General features: G+C 44.0%; 1 protein-coding gene across 9 annotated transcripts in view; it reads right to left on the bottom strand.

Moving 5' to 3' along the window:
• The window catches only part of WASHC1 (WASH complex subunit 1), a 46,851-nt gene that overhangs the window by 5,831 nt on the left and 17,607 nt on the right, over positions 1–23,413 (bottom strand). For 5 of the 9 annotated variants that reach the window (XM_055712907.1, XM_055712906.1, XM_027807695.2 and 2 more), the window contains 2 exons: positions 5,702–5,813; positions 4,846–4,992 (listed from right to left, as the gene is read on the bottom strand). In XM_055712907.1, coding sequence (XP_055568882.1) covers positions 4,846–4,992; positions 5,702–5,813 — 259 coding nt within the window. Of the gene's footprint in view, positions 1–4,845; positions 4,993–5,701; positions 5,833–23,413 lie in introns of all 9 variants that reach the window. The other 4 variants (XM_055712912.1, XM_055712908.1, XM_055712909.1 and 1 more) reach the window with 1 other exon arrangement.

Here is a 23,413-nt window from a genome sequence, read left to right as displayed (position 1 = left end):
GCTGAATCCACTGCATGGTCTGAGAACCCTACTGCTCCTTCTCCACCTCCCTTTGAGCGAGGAAGCACATAGACAACATTGCAACCCCACACTCAAGGCGAATCTCAGCAGTTCAGACTCAAGGCATTTGCTTTTGGTGCCACAGATGGGTCATATTGAACAGGTGTTGCTGTGGCAAGGATCCACCAAAATAAAACCACCACTCGGGATCTACAGCCAGAGGCAGGGATCAAGCACTGCAGTCTAAAAGGCATTTGTTACAGTGTCTCCAACTACTAGATGTTTTCATGCACGCAGAGTCCCCCAAACATCTCTATTACCTCCCCTCTGCTGCCTTGAGTTGATGTTTTAAGAAATGTGATCCCAGCGGTGGGGTATGCAGGGAAGGCAAAGGAAAAAGAGGTTAGATAAAAACAGAGTGCCTGCACTAGGCAGGAGATCAGGCAGAAGGGAGCGTGCAGGGTGGAACGTGTGCCAGATGGTTTTGCAAAGCCTGAGGGATTTGCAGGAGTTTTCAACTCTAATGAACTGAAATCTCCTCTTTCTTGGTTCTAAAACTTCATGCATAATATATAGAGCTCCCTTTAGAAAAGGACTTATTATATCTGAACTGCTTGACTTTTATAAAGCATGGGAATTGCCATCCCAGATCAGACCAGTGTTTCAGCTAGCGTGACAGTGCCCACTGCCACATCCTCCGGGGAATGAAGCTCAGTGCCCATAACATACTTTGCTGTAGAGGGAGGAAAAGCATCAGCTCCTGGACCCTGAAACAGCCTGAGATGAATAAACTTCCACCCCAGACCTCTCCTCAGCCCCTTCCCAGCTCCTGTTCTTTCTTCACAAACTAGGACAAGCAGCAGTCTGGCAGCTACGAGGTCGTAAGTGTTCATACCAGAAGAAATCAGAGCACTAACCAGGACAGCTTGTCAGGCTAAATAATTGGCCACACTCTTGTGGTTTTCTTCTGTCACCAGAAGATGATCACTGCAAATACCGTCCACAGCTTCCTACTGCCTCACTACTTCCCGCATCCCTGCTCTTATCCCATTCTCTGAGTCCTTCTACCCTCTTTGTACTTATATGGGGGAAATGGAGGCCACCGTTGGTTCAGTTTTAAGACCACATCTCAGCAGCACAAGCAGTTCCTGCTGATTGAAATTTCAGTCCTGGACTTAGTAACCAGAAATCCTGGGAAATGGCTTAGTCACAGCTCAGTTAATCCACTAAGAGTTTGTATGATGCTGTGAGTCTATAAAATGCTCTAAGAAAAGACTTGAGAAGTTTTAATTCCCCCCTCCCCAAATAATACATTCCAACTTGTGAAAAATACACTCAAATAAACATCCTGAATTTTTACAGAACCAAGTAGGCAAAAATATATAAATTGTTTTTTAGAGACTGTAGAAGCAAAGAGTCAAAAATAAAGGTTCTTTTGATCATTAATATTCATTTTCCAATGTTTAATTTTTTAAGCATGAGGGAGTACTGACGTTTTTGCTAGAACTATTCACACACTTAGCCCTCAAGTCATACATATATATTCTTTTAATTCTCTCTTTGTAGATTTCAATTAGCACTGGAAGACTGTGCATCACTTTAAGGGTGTAGTGAGAAACCAACCATTACCTACATTTACTTCTAAGTCTCATCTAAGGCAGTTATAAAAGGACTAAGCATATTACTCTGAAACGTGAGGCTCTACAAAATCCTTCTAATTTAAATGCCACCAAAGTGCTAGTCTTATTCAAGTACCTAGATCTGTTTTGAAATTTAGAACACCTACATACTGTCAATAATATCCTGCAACTGTGAATTCCACAAGTAACATGCCATTGAAAGATTAGTTTTCTTATAGAGACGTTAAGGACTTAAGCCAAAGGTTCCACAGCCTCGACATACTGAAGTCATGGGGGGTGCTTGAATGCTCAAACACCCCAGCCTGGGGTTTGGAACCTGGCAGGATCACACCCCTAAGGATGCTGCATTTCCAGGCATTTTTCTCCCTAAGAGCCTACCGTTAAAAATATATAAATTCACCCTAGCTCTTAAGTTTAATTAAGCACACACTATTACAAAGGGAATTGGCGTGATACACCAGAAACCCCATTCCCCCCATGGCAATGGAGTGCCGAGGCTAGCTCGAAAAGCACTTGAAGATGAGCAAGTGCCAAAAACCTGGTTTGGTCTCCCCATGCCCATGGTGGACTCTGAGGGAGGCAGAACTCACAAGGACACACCAAGTTACTGACATTTTTGAAGACTAATACGGTGACTCCAGCAGCAGACTGTAACTTTTGCTTGGACCTCTTCCCAAGCCCAGGCAGACCCATGTCTCCCACCCTATTTTCCAGCCTCCTGAGGGGCACTTGCAGCACCCAGACACAGCTCCCGCTGCAAAGGCAATGCCCAGCGCCTGAGAAGCCCCACTGCTGGACCCTGCTTAGCTGCTACCAGAGCAACGTGCAAAGCAAGTGACTTTCCAGGCTTAGCACAAAGACTTCGTTTCCATCAGTGCTTACCTTACCAACATGAACAGTGTCCTCGTACTTGGGGTGTGGAGGGGGAAAGGAAAATTTCCCAGGAGGGAAGCGTTTTTAAATAAACTGCAGAACCACACACATTTCCAACTCAGCTGCTTTCCCCCCAGAGCACAAGCCCTAAACATTGAGTACAGGCTGCCACCACATGCCCTCAAACTGACATGAGCAGAGCTTGCTTTCCTGGTGGGGTGTGCATGTGCGTGTGTGAGTGAAGTTACCAAAGGCCACTTCAACTGCTCCCAGCAAAGAGGCCTTTATTAGAAGTGAAAACAGGCAGTGAGCCTCTGCTGAAAGCCCTGAATAATTGAGGAGGGCATAAATGCAAACATTAGACTTCCCTCTGTCACATTTCATTACTGCAAGACACATCAGGCTCCGTGCTCCGCTATGGCTGAGAAGGGCCTGTCCTTCTGGAACATGGTCAGAGCTCGGCCGCTCCGAGCCCCACTCAGCACACCAGCTGCTCCTGGTGCCTGCACAGGGCCCCTCCATTGTCCATCAGCTGACAGCTACTCGCCAGCACAGCAGCGTCCCCCCACGCCACAGAAGAGCTGCAGGAGCTAGTGTCTGTGAGCTTGATCGAGCAAGAGTAACAAGACCACCACATGAGGTAGGGTCAGCAAAGCCAGAGTAAGATCATTAACCTCAAAGGAGGATCGAAAGATGGGTCACAGGAGGGGAAGAACAAATACAAACATCCCCCAGGGCCGGCAGCGAAGTCCCTGTGGTGATGACAGCCTTGGTCACAAAAGGCAGAACGTGGCAATGGTACAGGGACTGTCTGGGAGAGGGAAGTGGTGGCATCACAGGCAGATGGCAGGGGCTGTGGGGAAGGGCACGCAGAGCTTACTGGAGCCAGCAGGCCAGTCAAATGAGCACAGCATTTGCTCTTTGTAGGACATTGCTTTTTACCAGCTCATGCTCTTCTCAGTCCCCTCCCTGTGCAAGGGGCTGTACATTGGCACCAGCCCTTCAGGCTGGAAGAGTATCCTTCCTGTCCACTCACTGCCTGCCTCTGCTCCCCCACCATGCTCTGATGGAATGGGGCCACCAGCCAGACAGCACACCACAGCTGGCCTCCCCTGGCCAGCCAGCAGCAGGTCCCAGGCAGCTCTGCCCTGTACTACTGCCTAAACTCAAAGGAAGCACGAGCCCTGCTCAGGTTTGCCAGCTGTCCATTCAGCCAGCAATCCTGCTTCCTAGGCCTGCCTGAAATATTCATAACTAACTCACTGCGTGAGGTCTCAACACCATTAATACTCAGGAAAGTTTAAGATGATAAATTACTCGGTGGCAGCTTTATTCTTGGGCCAAGGCACACAAGGAAAAGGAAGGAAGTCTCTTTAGGGGTGGAGAGCAGGGAAATTGCCAGGTTGATCCCTAACCTAGCCAGGAAAAGCACATCTGCTACTCCTGGCTCAGCGCATACTTTTAAACTTCAAGTGCAGCAGTTCTTCCTCCTCTCCTTCCAGCCCAGGGATGTTTACCCAAATTGTTGGAGAATCCTTTGCTAGCATTTCCTGCCAAACCCACCACTCCTCAGACCGCCTTAAGAAAGCCCCTCTCTGCCACTAAATCCACAGGCTAAAAGGGAACTCAGTACTTCAGGACCTCCTTCAACACCACCAGCTGCAGACTTCTGTGCTATGGGTACACACGGAAGCCCCAGCTGTGCTGGGTGCTGAGAGATTCAGCCCCTCCGAAGGGCCTGCAACCTACAATAGCTGAATGCAAGGCAAAGGAGAAGCAAAGTGCAAATGAAGATGTAAAAAACCAAAATCATCTTTCTTCACCTAGATGTAAAACTTCGCTGGGAACCAGGGAGAGATAATACCTAAGCGTGATGCTTTCCTGGGACAAAAAAAATGCTCTAATGACTCCTTTTTCTAATGACACACTCACAGGCACTTTTACCTTTCTCTTCTCATCATCACTTATATTACAGCCTTCAGAAACTATTCTTCAAACAGTTATGACCCTGATCCCAGCTGCCTTGCTACGCATAGCTGAAGCCTAAAGCCCAGCCAGCAGCACCCACAGCAGCATTTCAGGAAATGAAACTACTCTGGAGAGTTGGCAGCCACCACCCAGAGCACTCAGCCACCCTGACATGGCCCTCCCAAACTGGTGGCTCCGCAAGCTTCCCAGCCTGATCTCACATACCCCCACCCACAGGCCAAGCTGAAAAGATTTTCTGCTCCCAGCCTATATCCTAAGCCCTGGTCTACTTCACCAAAGAGATGAACAGCCTCCTGGCTTCTCTTTGCTTGTTCATCTCAAGGTCTGTTCTCCTCCTCCTTACCTGCAGAGCTTTTTCATCCAGCATTCGGTGTTTGCTCTGAATCTTGTGCCTTGGCCATTTCTGTTTAGCTGGGTCTTCTGCACCAGCAAAAATTGAACTGTACTCCTGTAGCCGTTCAGGGGCCGGATACTTGGCACTGGAAAATACCTGTGGACAAACAAGGAGGGTCTAAAAAATCCTAACAACTAGGCGATCCTACAATAGAGAAATACATGGAGTAGAGTAAGCACACAATCTGTGCTGCCAGTGGGAATGGACAGCCTTGGAGTCAACAGGCTCCTAAGGGCTATCTGCACAGACTCAGCCACGCGTGGGCTGTCACTTCTCAAACGGGAAACGCCAGAGCTTCTCTCTGTGTGTAAGTACTAGGAGATCATTGTCAAAAAGGCTTCCACTGGCAGGAAGGGAGTTGGCAATAATGTATAAAATGGAGCAAGAATGGGGAAAGAAGGATTTTCACCAGTTTTACGTGGCTCAATGGGATTAAGATGCACTAAGGGGAGGCTCTCTAGCAGCAGCTTTCAAATAGCCAAAGTGTCTATGAGTCTGAAGTGTGAGGGTGTGGGGCTTCGCTCAGCGCATGCCCTTTTTCTTTCTCAGAAAGCAGCTGGGCCAGTGACCTATACAGGCCTCATAAGGCCTGGAGCAGTGTGGGTCATGGGTCTAAAAATCATCAGTTGGCTGAGCCAGGAAGGGGATTCTTATCACAACCCTGCTCAGCTGCAGGGCATGGAGAGGTGAGTGTGCAGCAGCCACAGCAGCCAAGCACCTGCTCTTCTCCAGAGCTCACAGCAGGAGTAAAGAGAGAAGGCAGAAGAAAGAAGGGAGGCCGTGCAGCCTTCACTGAAGTCACTACCTTAATAGCCTTCTTGCTGCCCTTTATCTTCTCAATCTTCGCTTGGGCGAGTGTGACTCTCTCACTGATCGCCTGAAGCTGTGCCCGGCTGGCCTCCACCCGCTGAGAGATCCTAGGAGGCAAGCACCTTTCTAAAAATGAAGAATACAGAGCCAGAGATTTTTTGGCAACAGCCAGTGCCCAGGCCCTCAGGGAAGGATGTGAATCTCAGTGGATTGGATTGTTCCACAGGGCAGAATAGCGCTGGTTCAAATATGCTTGTCTTGGTCCCATTGAGAGCTTTATGTACTCCAACATGAAGGTAGATCTACTCCACGACTCGCAGCACAACATTCCTGCAGCAGTTTGAGGCACAGTGCAGAAAGATGGAGAGCTGCAGCATTTTTGACACCAGACTACCACAAACCCTATGCCTCTCTGCAGGTACTGCTGACAAGAAAGCCACAGCCAGTTATCAACTGCCAACATATTTTTAATAAAAATGACTTGTTACAAATGAAAGGCAACACATTCTAGTGAGCAGAGCTCAGGACTCATGAGGCTTATCCTGTCCTCTACTATACAAGCAGTTTGTTGCACAACTTCTTCCATTTGCTTCACAGCTTTGTGATTTGGTTTCCGTATCAGTTAAACAACATTAGGTCCTCATTTGGTGCAATAAAGCACGCTAACCTGCGTAATTTTTGCATAACTAGATGTGCTGGTTTTGTCTGGGATAAGAGTTAATTTTCTTTGCATTAGCTAGTATGGGGCTATGTTTTGGATTTGTGCTGGAAACAGTGTTCATAATACAGAGATGCTGAGCAGTGCCTGTAGAGTCAAGACCTTTTCTGCCTCTCACCCACCCTCCAGCGAGCGGGCTGAGGGGCCACAAGGAGCTGGGAGGGGACACAGCCGGGACAGCTGACCCCAAGTGACCAAAGGGATATTCCACGCCACATGATGTCATGTTCAGCATATAAACTAGAGGGAAAGCTGGCCAGGGGCTGCTGCTCTGGGTCTGGCTGGGCAGCAGTCAGTTGGTGGTGAGCAATTGTTTTTCATTTGCATAACTTGTCCTTCTTGGGGTTTATTTCTCTCTTTTTAAGTTTATTTTCCTTTTCATTACAATGTTTTTTAAATTAATTTAATTTGATTTTATCTCAATTATTGAACAGTCAACCCATGAGTGCTGTCACTTTCACCCTCCCAATTCCTCTTTCTCCCACATCCTGCTGGCACGAGAGTCAGCGAGCAGCTGTGTGGTGCTTAATTGCCACCTGGGGTTAAACCCTGACACTAGATCAGCATCAAAATGCTTTGAGACTGAGTTGAAAAGCCTCTGTGGCAGCAGGGGATAGTGGTCACTGGTTAAGTACCTCTTCGTTCACCACTTAAGACACATTCCTTTCGCACCTTATAGCAGATACGTTGCAGCCAGGGGCATGACTGAAACTGCCAGGACATCACGCACAGTCACTACCATGCTGCAGAAATTGTCACACAGGTTCAACCAGAGGCTAGGAGGGACATCGGGATCGGGCATCAGCTACAGGTAACTATGCAGTCACCTTCTCAGAAGAGACCTTCATCCCCATGCATAACTAGCGGGTTCTCCCTGGCTTCAAGCTCAAAAGCTGAAAATTGTTCTGAATCTTCACTCCTCTGAAGAAGCCAGCAAAGAAAATTTTTATGGCTATGCAACCCATTAGGAGAGAGAGCACTCCACTTCAGCAATGTTTTGTAGTAATGAGTTCCATCGGATCATTTTGTGCCTGTAAAAATCAGGCTCAAGTATTGCCTTTAAATTTCATCAGAAGTCCCTCTTTGTTTTTGAGTAGAGAGTTCCCATGCTTTATTTCCACTCTGTATAACTTCTTTTAGTAACAAATTTGACATCAGCAGTGAACCGTGATTCTCATTCTCAAACTGTACCAAACCCACCTTTTGAAGCATTTTCACTCTGTGCAGCACATTCCCTATTACAGTACAGAAATGGACTCCACTAAAGCCCCCCCTGCATTGTAGGCAGTGAAAAAACCAGCAAGTACAAGCAGCTTATTCACCTGGTATCACTCTGAAAGAACCTCACTTCTTTCTCTGAACAGTTTTAAGTGTTTCTGACACTTGTTTACAGCCGTGCTCCCCTCTTCCTGGAGGCATGAAAATCCTTCCTCATGCAGACAGCAGGAGAGCACACAGCCTGTTTCTGCTTTGTTCTTTCTGGAGTGGGAGATGAGCAAAACTGAACCTCATGAGATTCTCCCTCTCGGAAATATCCTCCATTTCCTCATCCTTTTATTTTAAACACAGACTAACAGCTTGTATTTTGTACCAACACTAAGTACAAATCTGTTCATGATTTCCTTCCCACACCCTCCCCCTGTCTCAGTGGAGTAAGTCCACATCACTTACACACTTGATAGGTTCTCAAAGTAGTTTCTTTTGCTCCTTTCAGTGTGCATTTCCTAGCGCTTGTCTGCAGCAAATTTCATGTGTCGTAGGGCTGTCCCATTGCCTTGTTTTGTTAGAAGTGTGAGACACCTCTGAAAGACCTAAGTCTTCTCTAACTGGTCTCCCCAGCAAATTTTCCCACCTCACAGTTCACCTCTTTTCCAGATGTTTCATAATTGTATTGATGGACACTATTTCCAGTACTGCTCCTGGGGGCATCTGACTATTTTCACTTCCTTCAAAGCTGAAAAAATTGGTCATTTATTTCTGCTTGGCCACTCTCCCTCAAATCAATGATGCAATTTTCCCTCTCACCTGTGAGCAGACCGCTCTCCTAGAAGAACTCAACAAAGCCTTCCTGAAGCTCCAAATAAAAGCAAGGTATCGACTGCCTTTTAGATAGCACCCTGCTGACTTCCAGACACAATTCTCAGGGGCTGACAAGGCACATGTTTCTCTCCCAGAAGGAAATGTTAAGTTGTGCAAGCTCAGTCCTGGAAACCAGGAACCATTGTCCTCCCTTTCCATGGATGTGAGTGGGTCAAGTGAGGCAGTCAAATGCTTCCCTCACTGCCCCACGTTATCCCCAGTGCTTCACCAGGTATCAACTTCTTCCTCTCCGCTCCCACACTCACTCTTTTGCTAGCTATGAAGCAGCAAAGGAGCTTTTGAGGAATCCCAATTATCCTTACCTTTCACCCTTAACGACTTCCACATTTAACATCCATCCTCTAAGACACTCAGTTTAGGAAAGGAAGGGTGCCACAGCTCCCTTTACACCCTCACCAAACACAGGTAGTGCATGGGCTATTACAAAGCGCTTCTTGGTGCTAAGTATTAACAGCTAAGTATTAACAACACCAGAGGAAGAACAGAAAGCAAAGCACCTCTCAGCCTACCGTGCTGTACACATCTACATCTCTCTCATTTAAGGTTTGCTGGAACCTCTTCTAAAAGAGAAGCGTCCCTAAAAACAGAACATGACTGGCAATTACTGTGTCCTAGCTGCAACAGTAATGGTGCATCCAGAAGGGAACGAGGGAAGACTTCTACAGCTTGATCCATCCCTACTGCCCACCAAATATAACTGGGCAATTACATTCACCCATAAAAGGACAGTATCTGGCAGATGGCCTGCTCCCAGCACAAGCTGGGGAAGCTGTCCAGTGCCAGCTTGGGTGTTTCAAACCATGACGGCATCTGCTCTGAGGCACCCTGTACTTTCCCATGATCCCCTAACTCTAGGATTTGACAGGCCAAATCCCACTGACCTTAGGAGATCTGCCAAAAACCTTCACCTGAGGCGGTGTAGATGCAGACCTGCAACACAGAAGGAATACACACCAGTCTACAGAATTAATTCATTTGTTGCTGAGCAAGATAACGATGGAAAAAAATATTAAACTCCCTCAATCCAACTAATCCAAATTCCATCACATGTACAGGCTCCTAGAAGTGCATGACTGTTATGCCCGTACAGTTCAAGATACGGTTGCATATGTTAGTCAAAAAAGACAATATACCATATCGATACTGGAAAATTACATGGTAAACCCCCCTCCCCCCATGTTCAATTAACTCAAACAACTAGTATTTCTACTGCTGTGAAAACTGGACTTACCCCATGGATTCAACTGGTGTTTGTAAAGAAAGGAAACAGGAAGGGATAGAGAGGGTTTCAAGGGCAAAGTGTTTGAAGCAAGGTGGCATTCAGACCTCAATATTCATTTGAGGAGGAGCGTGTTACTGAGTGGTGTTTGTTTGAAAGGCAACTGCAATCAGAACAGGAGGGGTAAGTGTTAATAAAATGACCCATTACTGCCCCTCAGAACCCTGCGCTCAGCCAGCCAAAACCACCATCAGCATCTGAACCTACCCTGTGCTTATCCTATTAGTCATTTCTGTGTTATTTTGCTCTTGGTGCTCTTTTCTGCTTCAGAAACCCCTTCAGTTAGATCCAATGTGACTTTAGAGTTGCAAAGAAGCAGGAGATGTACAGCAACAGCCTCTCCCTTTGGGCAGGATGCAAGCTTTGGGACAAGTGAAAAGGGAGCCTGCTGAAGAAAGGAGAATACATCACCTGCTTTCAAATCCTGAGCACTGAGCCAAACCAACCTTCCCCTCCCAATGCTTTTCTTTGGGGAAGGAATACATGTGGCAGATTAAATCTGTCTAGTGGATTATCTCTTAATCCATACAGATTTTTATTTTTGATCTAAGCAGATATTAAAGCCAATCTTTCTGCTGCTTTGATTCGAGCTTTCACTTTCTCTTGTCCCTCTGAAATCTTTTTGCAGTTAAACCCCCTGCACCTTACACCCAATGTAGATCTTGTTTCTCCTTTCTCATAAAGCCCTCATCCTGCCGGATGAGAGACAACCTTCCAGAGAGAGGCAATTCTCTCCAACACCCACAGCAGGTCCCAGGAATACTTCTTCCCACCTCACTGCCTCCTTCACTAGCCCCGTATCCTCTGTCCCATTTGCAGCCACAGAGTGCAGATCACATTATTTCCTTATAACTCCTTTGATAACACTCACATTCAGGCAGCTACTGAAAGATCTCTTCTGCTGCATCTCTGTCTGCTTAAGGGGTAAATATAACTGCTCTCTTACTCACACAGGAAAAATATTTGAGGCATTACGAATCCAGGACAATGGACACTGCCTCTCAGTTCTCAGCAGTGGCAATACTACTGTATTTCTACGAGGGTCTCCAAGCACGCCACAGTGCCAAAAAAGAATTGTGATTTTTGTAATTTATATTTGCTAGGTATCAGACAGCATCAGAAAAAAAAAAAGTTTAAAATCCGAGCAGGTTTAAAGACAGGCTGACATTCCCAGAAAGCTAGCGTAGCATGATAGAACTGAGCTAGAAGGAAGCATCACAGCAGCAGGAGACCCTTTGCTGTCTATGTTGACGGTACACAACACCCCAAAGTGACAGGGATGACAAAATTCGGGAAGTGGGACAGAGAAGAAGCAAGCTCCCCACCAAGGTGAAGAAGAAAGGCGAGGAAGCAGAGGCTGGGAGCAAACATCTCTAGAATACCAAAGAACTTCAATTTCATGTCTGAAGTACAAAAGTAAGCAATCAACCAAGAAGAAAGAACATTATGGAGCAGAATGAAAAATGAAGTTGCACAGGAGAATAAGGCAGCCAAAGTATTAAATTACTTTTTCCTTAAATGAGGACTGTATACACCACAGCAAGTCAGGCTTCTGGTCTCCTCCCAGCTCAAGCTCCAGTCCTGAGAGATAGCGGGGGGATGCTTGGCATTGTTGTTCTAAACTTCAGGGTACGTACAGTAAATTTGTTCTGTAAACCCTTGGCTTTTTGCCTAAAAGTCAAGTTGCTTTTTTCAATAAAGCATGCTTTTATTAAATTCCTCCCTTACTGCAGAAGGCATGAATTAGAAGGGATGGAGTTTATGGTTTTGTATTTTATTACGTCCCCAGACTCTCCAAGTGGCTGGTGCTGGAGCAGGTTAACAAGAGAAGACAACAGTGCTGGCTGCCATTCATCTTTCCACAGCACCAGTGCCAAAACCAGCATGATACCATTACTCATGAATGATACCACTAAACCTCTAGGACATGTTTCAGTGGCTTTCCAAAAGTGAGAGAACCACTGCTGAGGTGAGAAGAGACTACCTCCCAGGGGAGGGGAGACAACATCCCATGATGAAAGCAGCAGCAGAAGGTCATGCTGGGAGAGCTAAATGTCCACCTTTCTCCTCAGGCTACTGAGGCCCTTCCTCACCCACTTCCTTCCTGAGACCCAGAGACACATCACTGTTCTCTTCTACTTGTATGCTGCGGAGAAAAGAAAATCTCAATTTCAAGTTTTAATTTGTCCAAGAATCATGAAAAAAGACCATGGGCTTTTATGGCTCCTCAGGCTGCTGAAGTGATGGGGAAACATCAATGCATTGCCCCTGGTACCCATAACTCAAGGCTTTGATGCACAATCCACTAGACTGAAGCAGGCCTAGAGAGCTAGGCTAGAATATCTAAGCATGTTCTGGCTGGCTAACAAAGAATAATGTTTTATGAGGCATTAGAGTGTGCTTTACAAACAGCCTCACCGCATGTGGATGTTCCTACACACTGCAGTGGGCCAGCTCAGAATCCATGCAGCAATGACCAGCACAGTCAAAAACAGACTGTGAGAAGCCCAAGCCCCACTTGCCCCCCTCCCATGCAGTGTCTCTGCCCCAGCAGCTGGCAACATAGCAGGATCAAGATGGAGAGAGCAAAAGGAAAGGCTGCTAAGACATTGCGGTTTACAGTGAACCAGGGAAGCACTCAAAGCCAGTTCACCAAGCGAATTCACCCCAGAAGTTTGCAAGGCAAAAAGCAAAAAAGCATGCTTTCATAAAAAGCCAAATACTTTTTAAAAGTATTTTAACCACTCAAAGAAAGATCAACTTGTTTGCTTTCTGCTCTTCTCTCTCCATATTTAAACAGTTTTAAAAGTCTTACTTCATGTCTGAGTAAGTGTAATCAGAAACTGTCATCATACACCATCTCTGACAGAAAGAAATCCCAAGTGAGACAGTGTAATCAACGTTCCTTCCTCCATTAAGGGTTTGGGTATTATACTAATTAATGTTTATCACACTTTGATTGCTCCTCGAGCCTGATTTGCAGGTGTTTCAGCATTCACATATTGCCCCGCTCCTGTGATGCTGAATGGCTTTGCAGATTAGAGGGTGATCAAGGTTGCCAGGTTATCCTCAGCAGGATCTGGCATACATCACTCTCCACAGGTCATGTTCTCACACAAAAATAATTTCGTTTTGATTTTTAATCTCTCATTTCACAAGGTGCTCTTGCTACTGTGAATTAAGTTTATGTAAAACTGGAAACTTAGAATTTTGACCTATCATCACAGCAACCTCCTCCCTCTTCCCTTGTAGCTTGTTCTCCTCCCCAAAAAAGCAGCTTATCTTTTTTATTTTTTCTCCCCGCCCATGCAAAAAAAAAAAAAAAAAAAAAAAAAAAGGTCACAAATAAGTTCTTCTTTAACCTTCCAACCTTTTTACTTGCCTCCCACCACTGACTGATCTGAAAGCAGACACGCTTTACTTTTTTTAGAAGAAATATCTACTACTAAGTGAAAGGTCTCTATATACTAAGTAGAAAGTCTGTTTGCAAATAAATTACACTATTAGCTCTTCTATTTAAACTATACAGGCTACTTTTGATCAAACTACTTCTCCATTAATAGTGTTAAGATATATAAACACAACAGTTCTACACCATCACGGTGACAACTTTTGAGAAGGATGCTCTAAAAGAAGTCATGGGAAAAAACTGGTTCTTCTACCAGTACTGCTAGAGTTTTGTCAGTGACCTTTTGAGCTCCTTTGCTGGCAGTGTTGGGGCAGATAATGACCACCACCACGGAACTGCTACCCAGAGCAGCAGCCACAGGAACAGTCTCAAGATCTTAGGCAGCAGATGCTGTAAGTATAAAATCGTAGAATCACAGAATAGTTTGGGTTGAAATGGACCTTTCAAAGGTTGTCTAGTCCAACCCCCCTGCAATAAGCAGGGACATCTTCAACTAGATCAGGTTGCTCAGAGCCCCATCCAACCTGACCTTGAATGTTTCCAGGGATGGGGCATCTGCTACCGCTCTGGGCAACCTGTTTCAGTGTTTCACCACCCTCACTGTAAAAAATGGCTTCCTTATATCTAGCCTAAATCTACCCTCTCATAGTTTAAAACCACTGCCCCTTGTTCCATCACAACAGGCCATACTAAAATGTTTGTCCCCATCTTTCCTACAAGCCCCCTTCAAGTACTGAAAGGTTGCAATAAGGTCTCCCAGGAGCCTTCTCTTCTGCAGGCTGAACAACCCCCCCTGTTTCAGCTTTTCCTCATAGGAGAGGTGTTGTAGTAACTAATACTAATAATGTAACTAGTAAAAGTTACTAGTAACGTACTAGTAACTGGTTTGTTATCTATAGAGTCTTCACTCATCCTTACAGAATTCTCACAAGTATTTACTCACTGAAGCTCAATCTTCTGTAGTAATAGCCAGCCTTAAGTGGTTGTGTTTTGGGTTTTTTTAAATCATTTTTGAAAAGAAGGCAATCCTATTTGGACAGAATTTTACAAGACTGTCAGAAGTAAATTTTCTTTCCATGTTGCTTGAAGCTATGGATCTCATTTGGCAGATAGCTTGAGAAGGTGTTTTGGCACCCTGTAACCTTACATTAATCAACTCTGTACACAAACATTAGGTTTCTCTTTCTCCCATCAAAACTCCTTTCTTAGAATAGCCAAAGATCTTCCTCCCTGTCCACACTGAACAGAAAATGTGTATTACTACACAGAATCACAGGTAACATAAGCAGTGGAGGTGACCCTGTGGTGAACTATATCTGGGGGCAAGGAGAGCTAATGCCTTTAAAAAGGTCTCAGATTCCTCTGGATCACCGAGTGTAGAAGAAACTCCCCCTTAGCCTTCATTTGGGCACTGTGTCTGATTCTACACAAACAACGCTTCTGTTATACAACTCACCCTTAATCAACATTACACTCTGCGTTTCCTATCAGCAGTAGTCACAGGAGACAGATCAGCCTGGATTTAAATGTCTGATCTGTGCCTTCTCCCAGCTGGGGTTACAAAACAAATGCATAAGCCACCAGCTTATGTTTCTTCTGAGCTTCACCTGAAGGCAGCAACAGCAGGAGACTAGCACTGACACGGAGCCTCCCCTGCCCTTTTAGCCTGTGCCTCACTTGAGCCAAAGATGCCTCGGTATATCGCCATGATAATGTGGGAATAAAGCATGACACTTGTAGAGCCTTCCTCCCCACTGGCAAGGCAGCCCACATCAACTCCATGCTCCAGACAAGAGGACAGCCTGATTTATAGCAGGAGATCAGGAAGTCCCTCTTTATTCCTGGCTTTCCCCCACACCTTCCAAGTGGTTATGAATCAGTTCTCTTGACCAAGGTATGTAGCACTCAACTGTGCACGTGTGATAAGATTTACTTGATTTATTGAATATCCCTAAAGGTTCTAATAAGCAGCTTGCCCTAATGTAAAGCTGAACGTACCAGGTAAGCTGAGCTCCTGCTCATTCGCTGAGATGGAGGCTTTTTACATCAACATGGCACATAGCACAAATGCTGTTCCTAGTCTGCTTATCTCTGCTACCAAAACAAGCCATTGTCACCAAGAATAAGAATGCTGATCAAAACACAACCACCTCCCGAGCGGAAAATGATTCCTTGTGATAGAACTTCAAACTCTAACCATTCTCCAAGGAAAGCACTGCTTTTCTTTGCATTTAATCAAATACCATTAGAACTTCATAGCTTTTCACTCAAAGATCTCTAAGCAATTTCCAAGCCTTAATTAAGTCTCGGTTGCTTGTGAAACCACAAGTGGAATCATTTGTCCCCCATGACAAAGGAAATCTCAGGAAATTCACAGTACATTCCAGCAGACTGGATTTTCAGTCCTTCATTCACTAGTTTGAATAATTTTTGCTTTAATTCATGGGAGTTAACACCTACATTTCAGTAGTTGTTTAATTTTCACTTTTACTGCATTTAAGACCTCCTGTGCAAGTATTTCTACACTCTTTGGTGCTTCCCCATCACCAATCCATCCCACTGCCAGTCTCTAGAATAAACTACAGCCAGCAAGCACTGATGCAAAACATTGACTATTCTCTCCTACACGGCTTCTTTCTCTGGATCCAAAACATATCCTCTGCCCGTATTTAAGACATAGTTTGAAGGTAAAGGTTTCTGCATTGACTTTGAATTTTCCCCACTTCCCAGTAACTGATGGCAATCACACAGAATTTGACTAGTGTGCTACCAGTTGAACCCTTCAGTCCCCTCCTCCATAACAGATACTCAAGAGCTATTATTTACAAGCCAGTACTCACACAACAGTCACTAACTAAAATCAGTCTCTATAAAACCAGCTGTCCTGAACAATTGGAACAATATTCAGGAGAAGGAAAGCCTAACCAAGAAAAAAGACTTGCTATCATAAAGCAATCTGTTTCATCAACAGTGAAACCCTCAAAGACAACTGCATTTTATCTCTTCTTGTAACTCCTAGTTCCTTTCTGACTTCTGCCACATAATAGGAGTCTGCCTCTGTGGTCTTTCCTCACTTTGTCCTGAACCTAATGAGGTTGTCATCGGATATCTGGTTACCAGCTTTTGAAGGATGACTTGGAATATCCAGGTTGTTTTGTTTTGCTTTCAATACTGTGTTTCTAATCATCATATTTGCTGCAGTGACCACTGTACTTTCAACAGTTTACAACTCAATCAAATTTCTTTTACTATCTTCCACTTTTCCTTCAATTACATACTTCTGACCATACAAACATTGCCACTCGCTGCTTCAGTACAGCAATGATCCTCCTCAGCATCACAGGAGGACCTATGTCAATTCCCAAGATCTCCCGCAAATTTTGCTACAATGAAAACAAGCCCACCCATATAAGATACACTTTCTCAGAAACAGTTAACAGCCTTTTTCTAGTTACAAAACCTCATAGCTAGCTACATCTTTTCCTCCTCTCACCCATGCTTCTAATTTGAACTTCCTTCTCTTTTAAGACGGGGCTGCTTCTCTTAAAGGGAAGATCTTGTTCCATTTTTTTTGCAAATGGAGCTTTTTATTTCACAATATTTGCTCTTCAGAAACAGAGGTTGTTTAGTGTTACTTATTCATTTTCCTACAATCAATTGCAGTGACACTCAAATCTCAAAAGGCACCTTCTATGATATGCCCATCAACAAGCTAATTTGAGCATAAGTGCTTCTTCAACAAATGAGAGTAACTCTTTATGACACATTATCCATCTAACACCTTTCCTGAGTGATTACAGCACTTTCTTACTTTCTTGAGGGAATCTGAGTTACTTTTCCCAAAAAAACTTTGGGCGTCAGGCAGAGATTTTTTTTTTAACAGCATCAAAGAGCAGATGCCTCTGCTTGGACTGACAGCTGGTCTGTCATTTCAATAAAACAGTCTGTGGCACATCAGTGATCAGGTATCACCTTTAGAGCAGTTCTAGACATACAATTTAATTTTCCTCACTGACCTTTAAAAACTCATCTTCCCCATACAGTGACTTGCAAATAGTCATTAAAAATGGAAAAAGCAGCTTTGCAATAATACCAGAAAAAACTTGTACAGTATACTTTTCAAACGTCCTTCCCTAGCCCAAAACTGCCTGGATCATAAATTCACAAATTTTAATAGCTTAACCACTCACCCTGTGACATACTCGCACAACAAACGTTCTCATGGACCAATGCCTCAAGTAGCACATAAACCCTTCATCCCAGCTAAAAGTAAGCATGAAGTAATGAAGGGCATGATTCTGGCTGTGGAGTGGTTTGTGTCTGTCGTCCCGTCCCGTCCCGCCCCGTCCCGCCCCCCCCCCCCCCCCCCCCCCCAAATCATACATGTGCTAGAAAGAACAAAGAAAACTCTGCCTGGTGCTCAGTAACTCAACAGGAGTTGGGAGCTTCTCACATTCCCTCCCTCAAAAAAGTCACACAAAGTCTGAATTTGTTCTGGAATCAAGAAAACCCAGGATGCTACTTAAAAAAAAAAAGTATTGTGGAAACAAAACCAAAGAAACCCAGTCATTGAGCCAAAGTGACAGAACTGAACTGTGGAGACCATGAACTTTCTAGTTTCTTGGTGCTGAGCTACTGGCACGACTGGCATGTTATATGTATTTCATAGATAATCGGAAAGGCTTTTCCTGCTGCACTAGCACAGAGCAGAAGTACAACAGCACTACCTCCTCATCTAAAAGGAATTTTCTATTATGCCTCTTAAGTCCATCAAGCATGTCTTCTTACTCAGCTTTGATGGTAGATCTAAAATAAAAGTCCTAGAAGTAAAATAAAACCAGGTATTTGCATTTTAAAATTTATCTTAATCCAGAACAAGGATCATATTCTTGGATAAATTAAGAATGGAATCCAACTCAGAAGATACTAAATTTCCCACCTGGGGTTTCTCTTCAACACACTTTACCAACCAAATCCTTCACTCCTGGCTCCAAAAATAATTTCTATCCCCTCCCCTCCCTAAATGGCATAGCATGGTAGATTCCCTCAGTAAAATGATTGTCTGGAGGATTTAGATGGAAGAAAACCAAGAATTCCTTCATTAGCATCTGCAAATGGATCTGCTGTCTCCAAAAGCACTGCTCTGTCTTAATTGTTGCATTTATACCCAAATTCTCACCTACCCCATTTGGAAAAGCCCAGCAACAGCACCACAGCTAGTCAGGAAGGATGACCATGGAAAGAGAATTTAATCCGCCAGTCAAGTGTGAAGAACAGTCCTTTGGCACTGGTGTTCCCTCTCACAAGTCCCTTCAGTGTGCACACCCCAACTTACATAGGAGGGAGCCTGTAATACACATTTCAAGCCACTCAGTGTTATTTTCCAGACAGTTTTCTCCACACTAGATCGCTGATGGAAGTCATGCCTGTAAAACAAAGTGACTTATTTTCATCTCTTCCTCCAGGGCTGACTGAGTAGACAAAACTCATCCACAGGAACAGAAAATTACTCCAACACAAGTGTAAGAGTCCAGCATCTGAAGCTGGTTGAGAAGGTAGAGCTATCACTTCGTGTAAGAAAAGAATGACATAGCAATTGTGTCAACAACAGTGGGAGTGGGAGAATCTGATAGTATTTCAAATTTGTGGGCTAAGAAACTAGAAAAAAGGGAACATCTCTTTTGTTGTGAGGCACACAATGACTTGTTATGATCTGCTCCTCCTTGGGTATTTCCAGAGAGTAACAGCCACAGCCACTTGGTGTATGGGCCAAAGGTGGTGGTGTATGGGAGGGAAGGAATTACTCTCTGGATGGGGAAGTGCATAAAACCTTTTCCAAATATCTGTTAATTAATAGCCACCTCCTGCCCTAGTAGTTTATAGACACTGCTGGACAAAATCTCAGCCACTGTATGTCCCATCAAGTGAATCTGAATCCTCCCAACCCACAGCCATCCAGTGTACTTCAAAGAAAGAAAGTTTATTTAGCAGAATTTCAGAGTTCCCCTGGAGAACCTTCTCAGGGCACCACAACTATGGGAAGACATTAAGGAAGCACATGTAACACTCCCATGCTAAAGGACTGACGCCATGAGACCTCTTTGCATTAGTCACTCACAGGTGTGGCTGGGAGATCAGTCCCACCTCTGCTCTCCAGGAAGCCCTCAAGGCCCAGGTCACCGCCTGGACCCTGGATTGACACTGACATCCCACTAACCTACCGTGGGATTGCTAACAGCCGTGGTGCTAAAACAGCCAGAGCTGCACTGTAGCCCAACTCGTTCACCCCTGCTCTCTAAAACTCATTTCCCTACCACAGCTTCCCACCATGCTCTCGCTAAACTGCTGCCTACCTCCAACCCAATGCCACCTTTAAGGCACCCCCAAACATTTCTGAACACCACATACAAGCGATACTCATGTTAACATCTGTCTGAATTGGGTAGAAACCCTGAAACAACACTCAAGAGATGAGCCTAGAAAAGGTGTCGACATGCCCACACAGCTCTGGCTTCAGAATTAACTGAAAATAAACATGCAAAGGTGGATGCTTGGTCCCATTGTGAAGACTTGCATTGCTCACTGGAACAAATCTTTTTGGCATGTGGTAAGGAGGACAGATCACCACCACTTCCACCTTCTCCCACTTTTTTTTACTTCTTTCTCAAAGGGCTCTCAGTGCTCTTGCTATGTAGAATAGCCTGCTTTAGGGTTCAGTGTGGAATTCTCACATACTTTTAGACCATTATGGATACATCATCACTACTATTATTTCTAGAGCATGAAAGTAACATATCCAGGATATTACAACTATCAGCCATTTAAAGCCTCACTGCATAATGCATCAGTATTTCTGAACTCCATAAGCCTTCACAAGCAACAGCTGGTTCAGACCCTGCTGCACTCAGCTTCAAAAAAGGCTATTTCACTGGAATTGCATGGGCTCTGGGCTATTCACACATTGCCTTTTCAGTCCAGAAACAGTTCAGTAAGCAAAAAGTTACATCTTGTCAATAGAAAAGAGGTTCTGTTGGGCTTCCACTTCTTCAAACAGTAAAAGCAGGGTTAATTACATAGCTGTACTTTTTGTTACTAGATATCTTGATAAAAGTTTAAACCAATTTGTAGCAGTTGGGGGGTATACAAAGTAATCCATCCTTCCACTTAGTCACAGCTCTGTCCTCAAATTGACTGTACTTTAAAATAATCCTCGATGAAAGAAAGCAATGTTTATAGAGATAATTACTTCTTACCTATACAAACAGGTCTAACATTTGTTTCTTTTGCCTCTTGCTGCTACAGGCTTTAATTCCGTAGATGATTTTGAAACTGGCTTCATCTGTTATGGAACACAGCTTTCAAATAATAAAGAATGGTAACTAACACATGTGCCATGTCCCACATTAAAATCTTATCTCTTCAAATGTTTTAGAAAAGTTTTGCTGAGCCACAGGGAGTCTATAGATGGTCGTAAATTGATTTTAGCCTACAGACACATGAAAATATGAACAAAAAGCAAAGACAATTAAGTCAGAAGTCCAATCACATGCAGCTCATAGTGGCTCAGATGTTTTTTGTTTAATGATCTTCTTCAAGATGCAAAGTTCTGCTGTATGAGCAGAGTCTGCACAGCAAGAAGTTCCTCTGTTATCAAGAACTCATTTTTATTAAGTGTATTAAGATTTATCACAGATTTTTCTGGGACACATCTCTTCAGGAAATCCGACTCTCACAGTTGTAGACAGCAACGTCCCTGTTCCAGATGATTGGCATTGCCCTAATCAATCCTCTAGAAGCTAAGGTGCAATTTCCCCTTGTTCATGACCAAACAAAGAAAATAAACCAAGTAACTTCAAAGCAAAGCCCTCCTTTACTGAAAACAGCAACCTTGCCTCCCTCTGTTCTCTTTTGGTATATCACTCCTTCACCCTTTGAGAAGCAGCAAATCCTCCTTCTGGGAACAGAATTGCAAAAGCAGAATGAAAGTTGTCCAGAGGAAGGAACACATTCAGGCTTCAGGATGGTCAAGCCGCAATGCATATTCTGCTGGGTATTTTTCTAGCTACTGAATTGCACTTGCATAGGTAGATGCATCTCACACTTCCTACTTTTTCAGGCAGTCTGTCTTTAAGGGCCAGGGAGAGAATTAGCTCACAAGAACTTGAAAGATGCTACTCAATATTGAATTTTCTCCAACAAGGCAACAACTACCCTGTGGGGGTTAAAAAACCACAAACTAAAATAAAACAACAAACCATATGTACCAAAGTTACCTACGTTTCTCCCTACTGTTTGCCCCTCCTACTGCACATATCAAAATAGATGGTCAAACCTTCTCACATTTCCACTAGATATTCCACTACCATGAAAGGGCCTGTAATAGTAGAGAGAATCCTCTGAAGAGCTCCATTATGTCTGAAACGGTTGCCTGCCTCCTTTTGCTAAGCAGCTCTGAGACCAATTCCAGAAGTGGGAGAACACTTCTCTGGCAACTTTTGCATTTTCCTTCACTTTTGTACTGTCACAGCAAATAGATGTATCAGCAGTTTAGCATGATTGCATCTAAACCACTAATTTTATTTTTAGTAACTGAGGGTACAGGTAAGGCTTGTATTTCATTTGTGCTCCTGGATGGCCATTTCAGCATCCTGGACACAACATTCCATCATTTTATTTTCAGACATAGAATCAAGCACTAAGAGCCCTTCCTTCCCACAGAATGTTTTCTGTAGGTAACACAAACTCATCTCATGCTTTGAGCAACATGTTGCATTAATGCCAGCATGGAGGCTTTTAGTTATTCATTAAAATGTACCACTATTTGCAGATCTGCAATTAGGTTTGAAAAGTTTGAGTCTGCTTGGAGGAGGTTATTGCAGGTGAAACACTTCAATTATTTCTTTAAGTTGCTCATTTTAAACAATGCTGAAGGTCTTGTTAGTGTACAGAAGGCTACAGCTCTCATACCAAGCTCAAGCCTGCCTTTCAATCACTTAAGGCAGAACAGATTGATCACCCTCCTTCTGGGGGAATGGGATTCAAAGATAAACAGACTGATAGATAAAACTGATGTGGAAGAGTTGTTAGTAGACTTAAGAGCAAGGGCTTAAGTAACTGTCACTACATTTCAATGACAATGCCATAAAAAGCATTTTGCTTGCAGAATCAGATTTAGCATTCTGTTCCTCTCCTTCAAAAGACACATTTAATTTGTGGAAGTCCAAAAGACAGATTTTCAGCACTGTCTGAGATGAGCAAGAATCCTGTCTTTGTCTGAAACAAAACTAGACCTAGCATCCTCTCAGATGACCTCTGGGACAACTTCAAAGTACCACGAGGTGACTTGTTGCTTAACAAGAGCTGTTATCACTCTCAAACTAACTGCAGAAAAAATTATTCCCCGTGCTACAGCCAGCCTCCTGGTGTAAACTCACTCGAATGGTGACCCATCACAATGGAGCCCTCTTGACAGCCCTCCTCCAAGTAAGATCAAACCCTTATAGCCAGCAGTGTCCAAGCTCCAAGCTGCATGCCATAGCCATAGTACATAACAAACAACACAGTATAGCTTGCAGCCAGACCCCTCTTTGCAAGTTTCCACGAATGTTTAATAATACGTTCCACAGACCTCCTAAATCAAGTACATTCTTACGAATACATTCAGTCACCCATTTCCATTACTGATCATCATGACTAATCACAGCAGTAAGTTTAAAACAAGGGAGGGAACACTCAAATGCACCTCATGATTAAGGTTTTGTCTGTATTTTCAATTTCAGGAGTACTCGCATCTCAACACTGCTGGGCTCTGCTGCCCAGCTGGCTACTCCTTACCTTCCTTAATCACATACTTCCCAGACTTCCACCTCATGCTTAGCAGGATTTCCACAGTGCTTTTGTTTTTGAACTACTGCTTTCAGAAGCGTGGCACTCTGTTAAAACTTTGTTTAATATTAAAGCCCTTTTCAAATATCTAATATGAAATCAATTTGAATCCAGCTGGGGAGGAGCAAGGAGGGTATGTCTGTTTAGCAAAATACTATTCCAGACAAGCAAAAGATGCTGAATAAAGATCTTTAAAAAGATCTACCCAGAAATTCTTCCATAAACTGAAAACAAGCAGCACAAGGATGAGATATTTTGTGTACTGGACAACTTGTAGGTGGATCACAGGCAAAGGAGACCAGGACCTTGTTAACAA

This window comes from Falco cherrug, chromosome 5 (genome assembly GCF_023634085.1).
Source record: "Falco cherrug isolate bFalChe1 chromosome 5, bFalChe1.pri, whole genome shotgun sequence".
Classification (NCBI taxonomy): Eukaryota; Metazoa; Chordata; class Aves; order Falconiformes; family Falconidae; genus Falco; species Falco cherrug.
The sequence above is the reverse complement of the archived record's forward strand: the minus strand, read 5'-3'. Positions and strand labels throughout refer to the sequence as shown.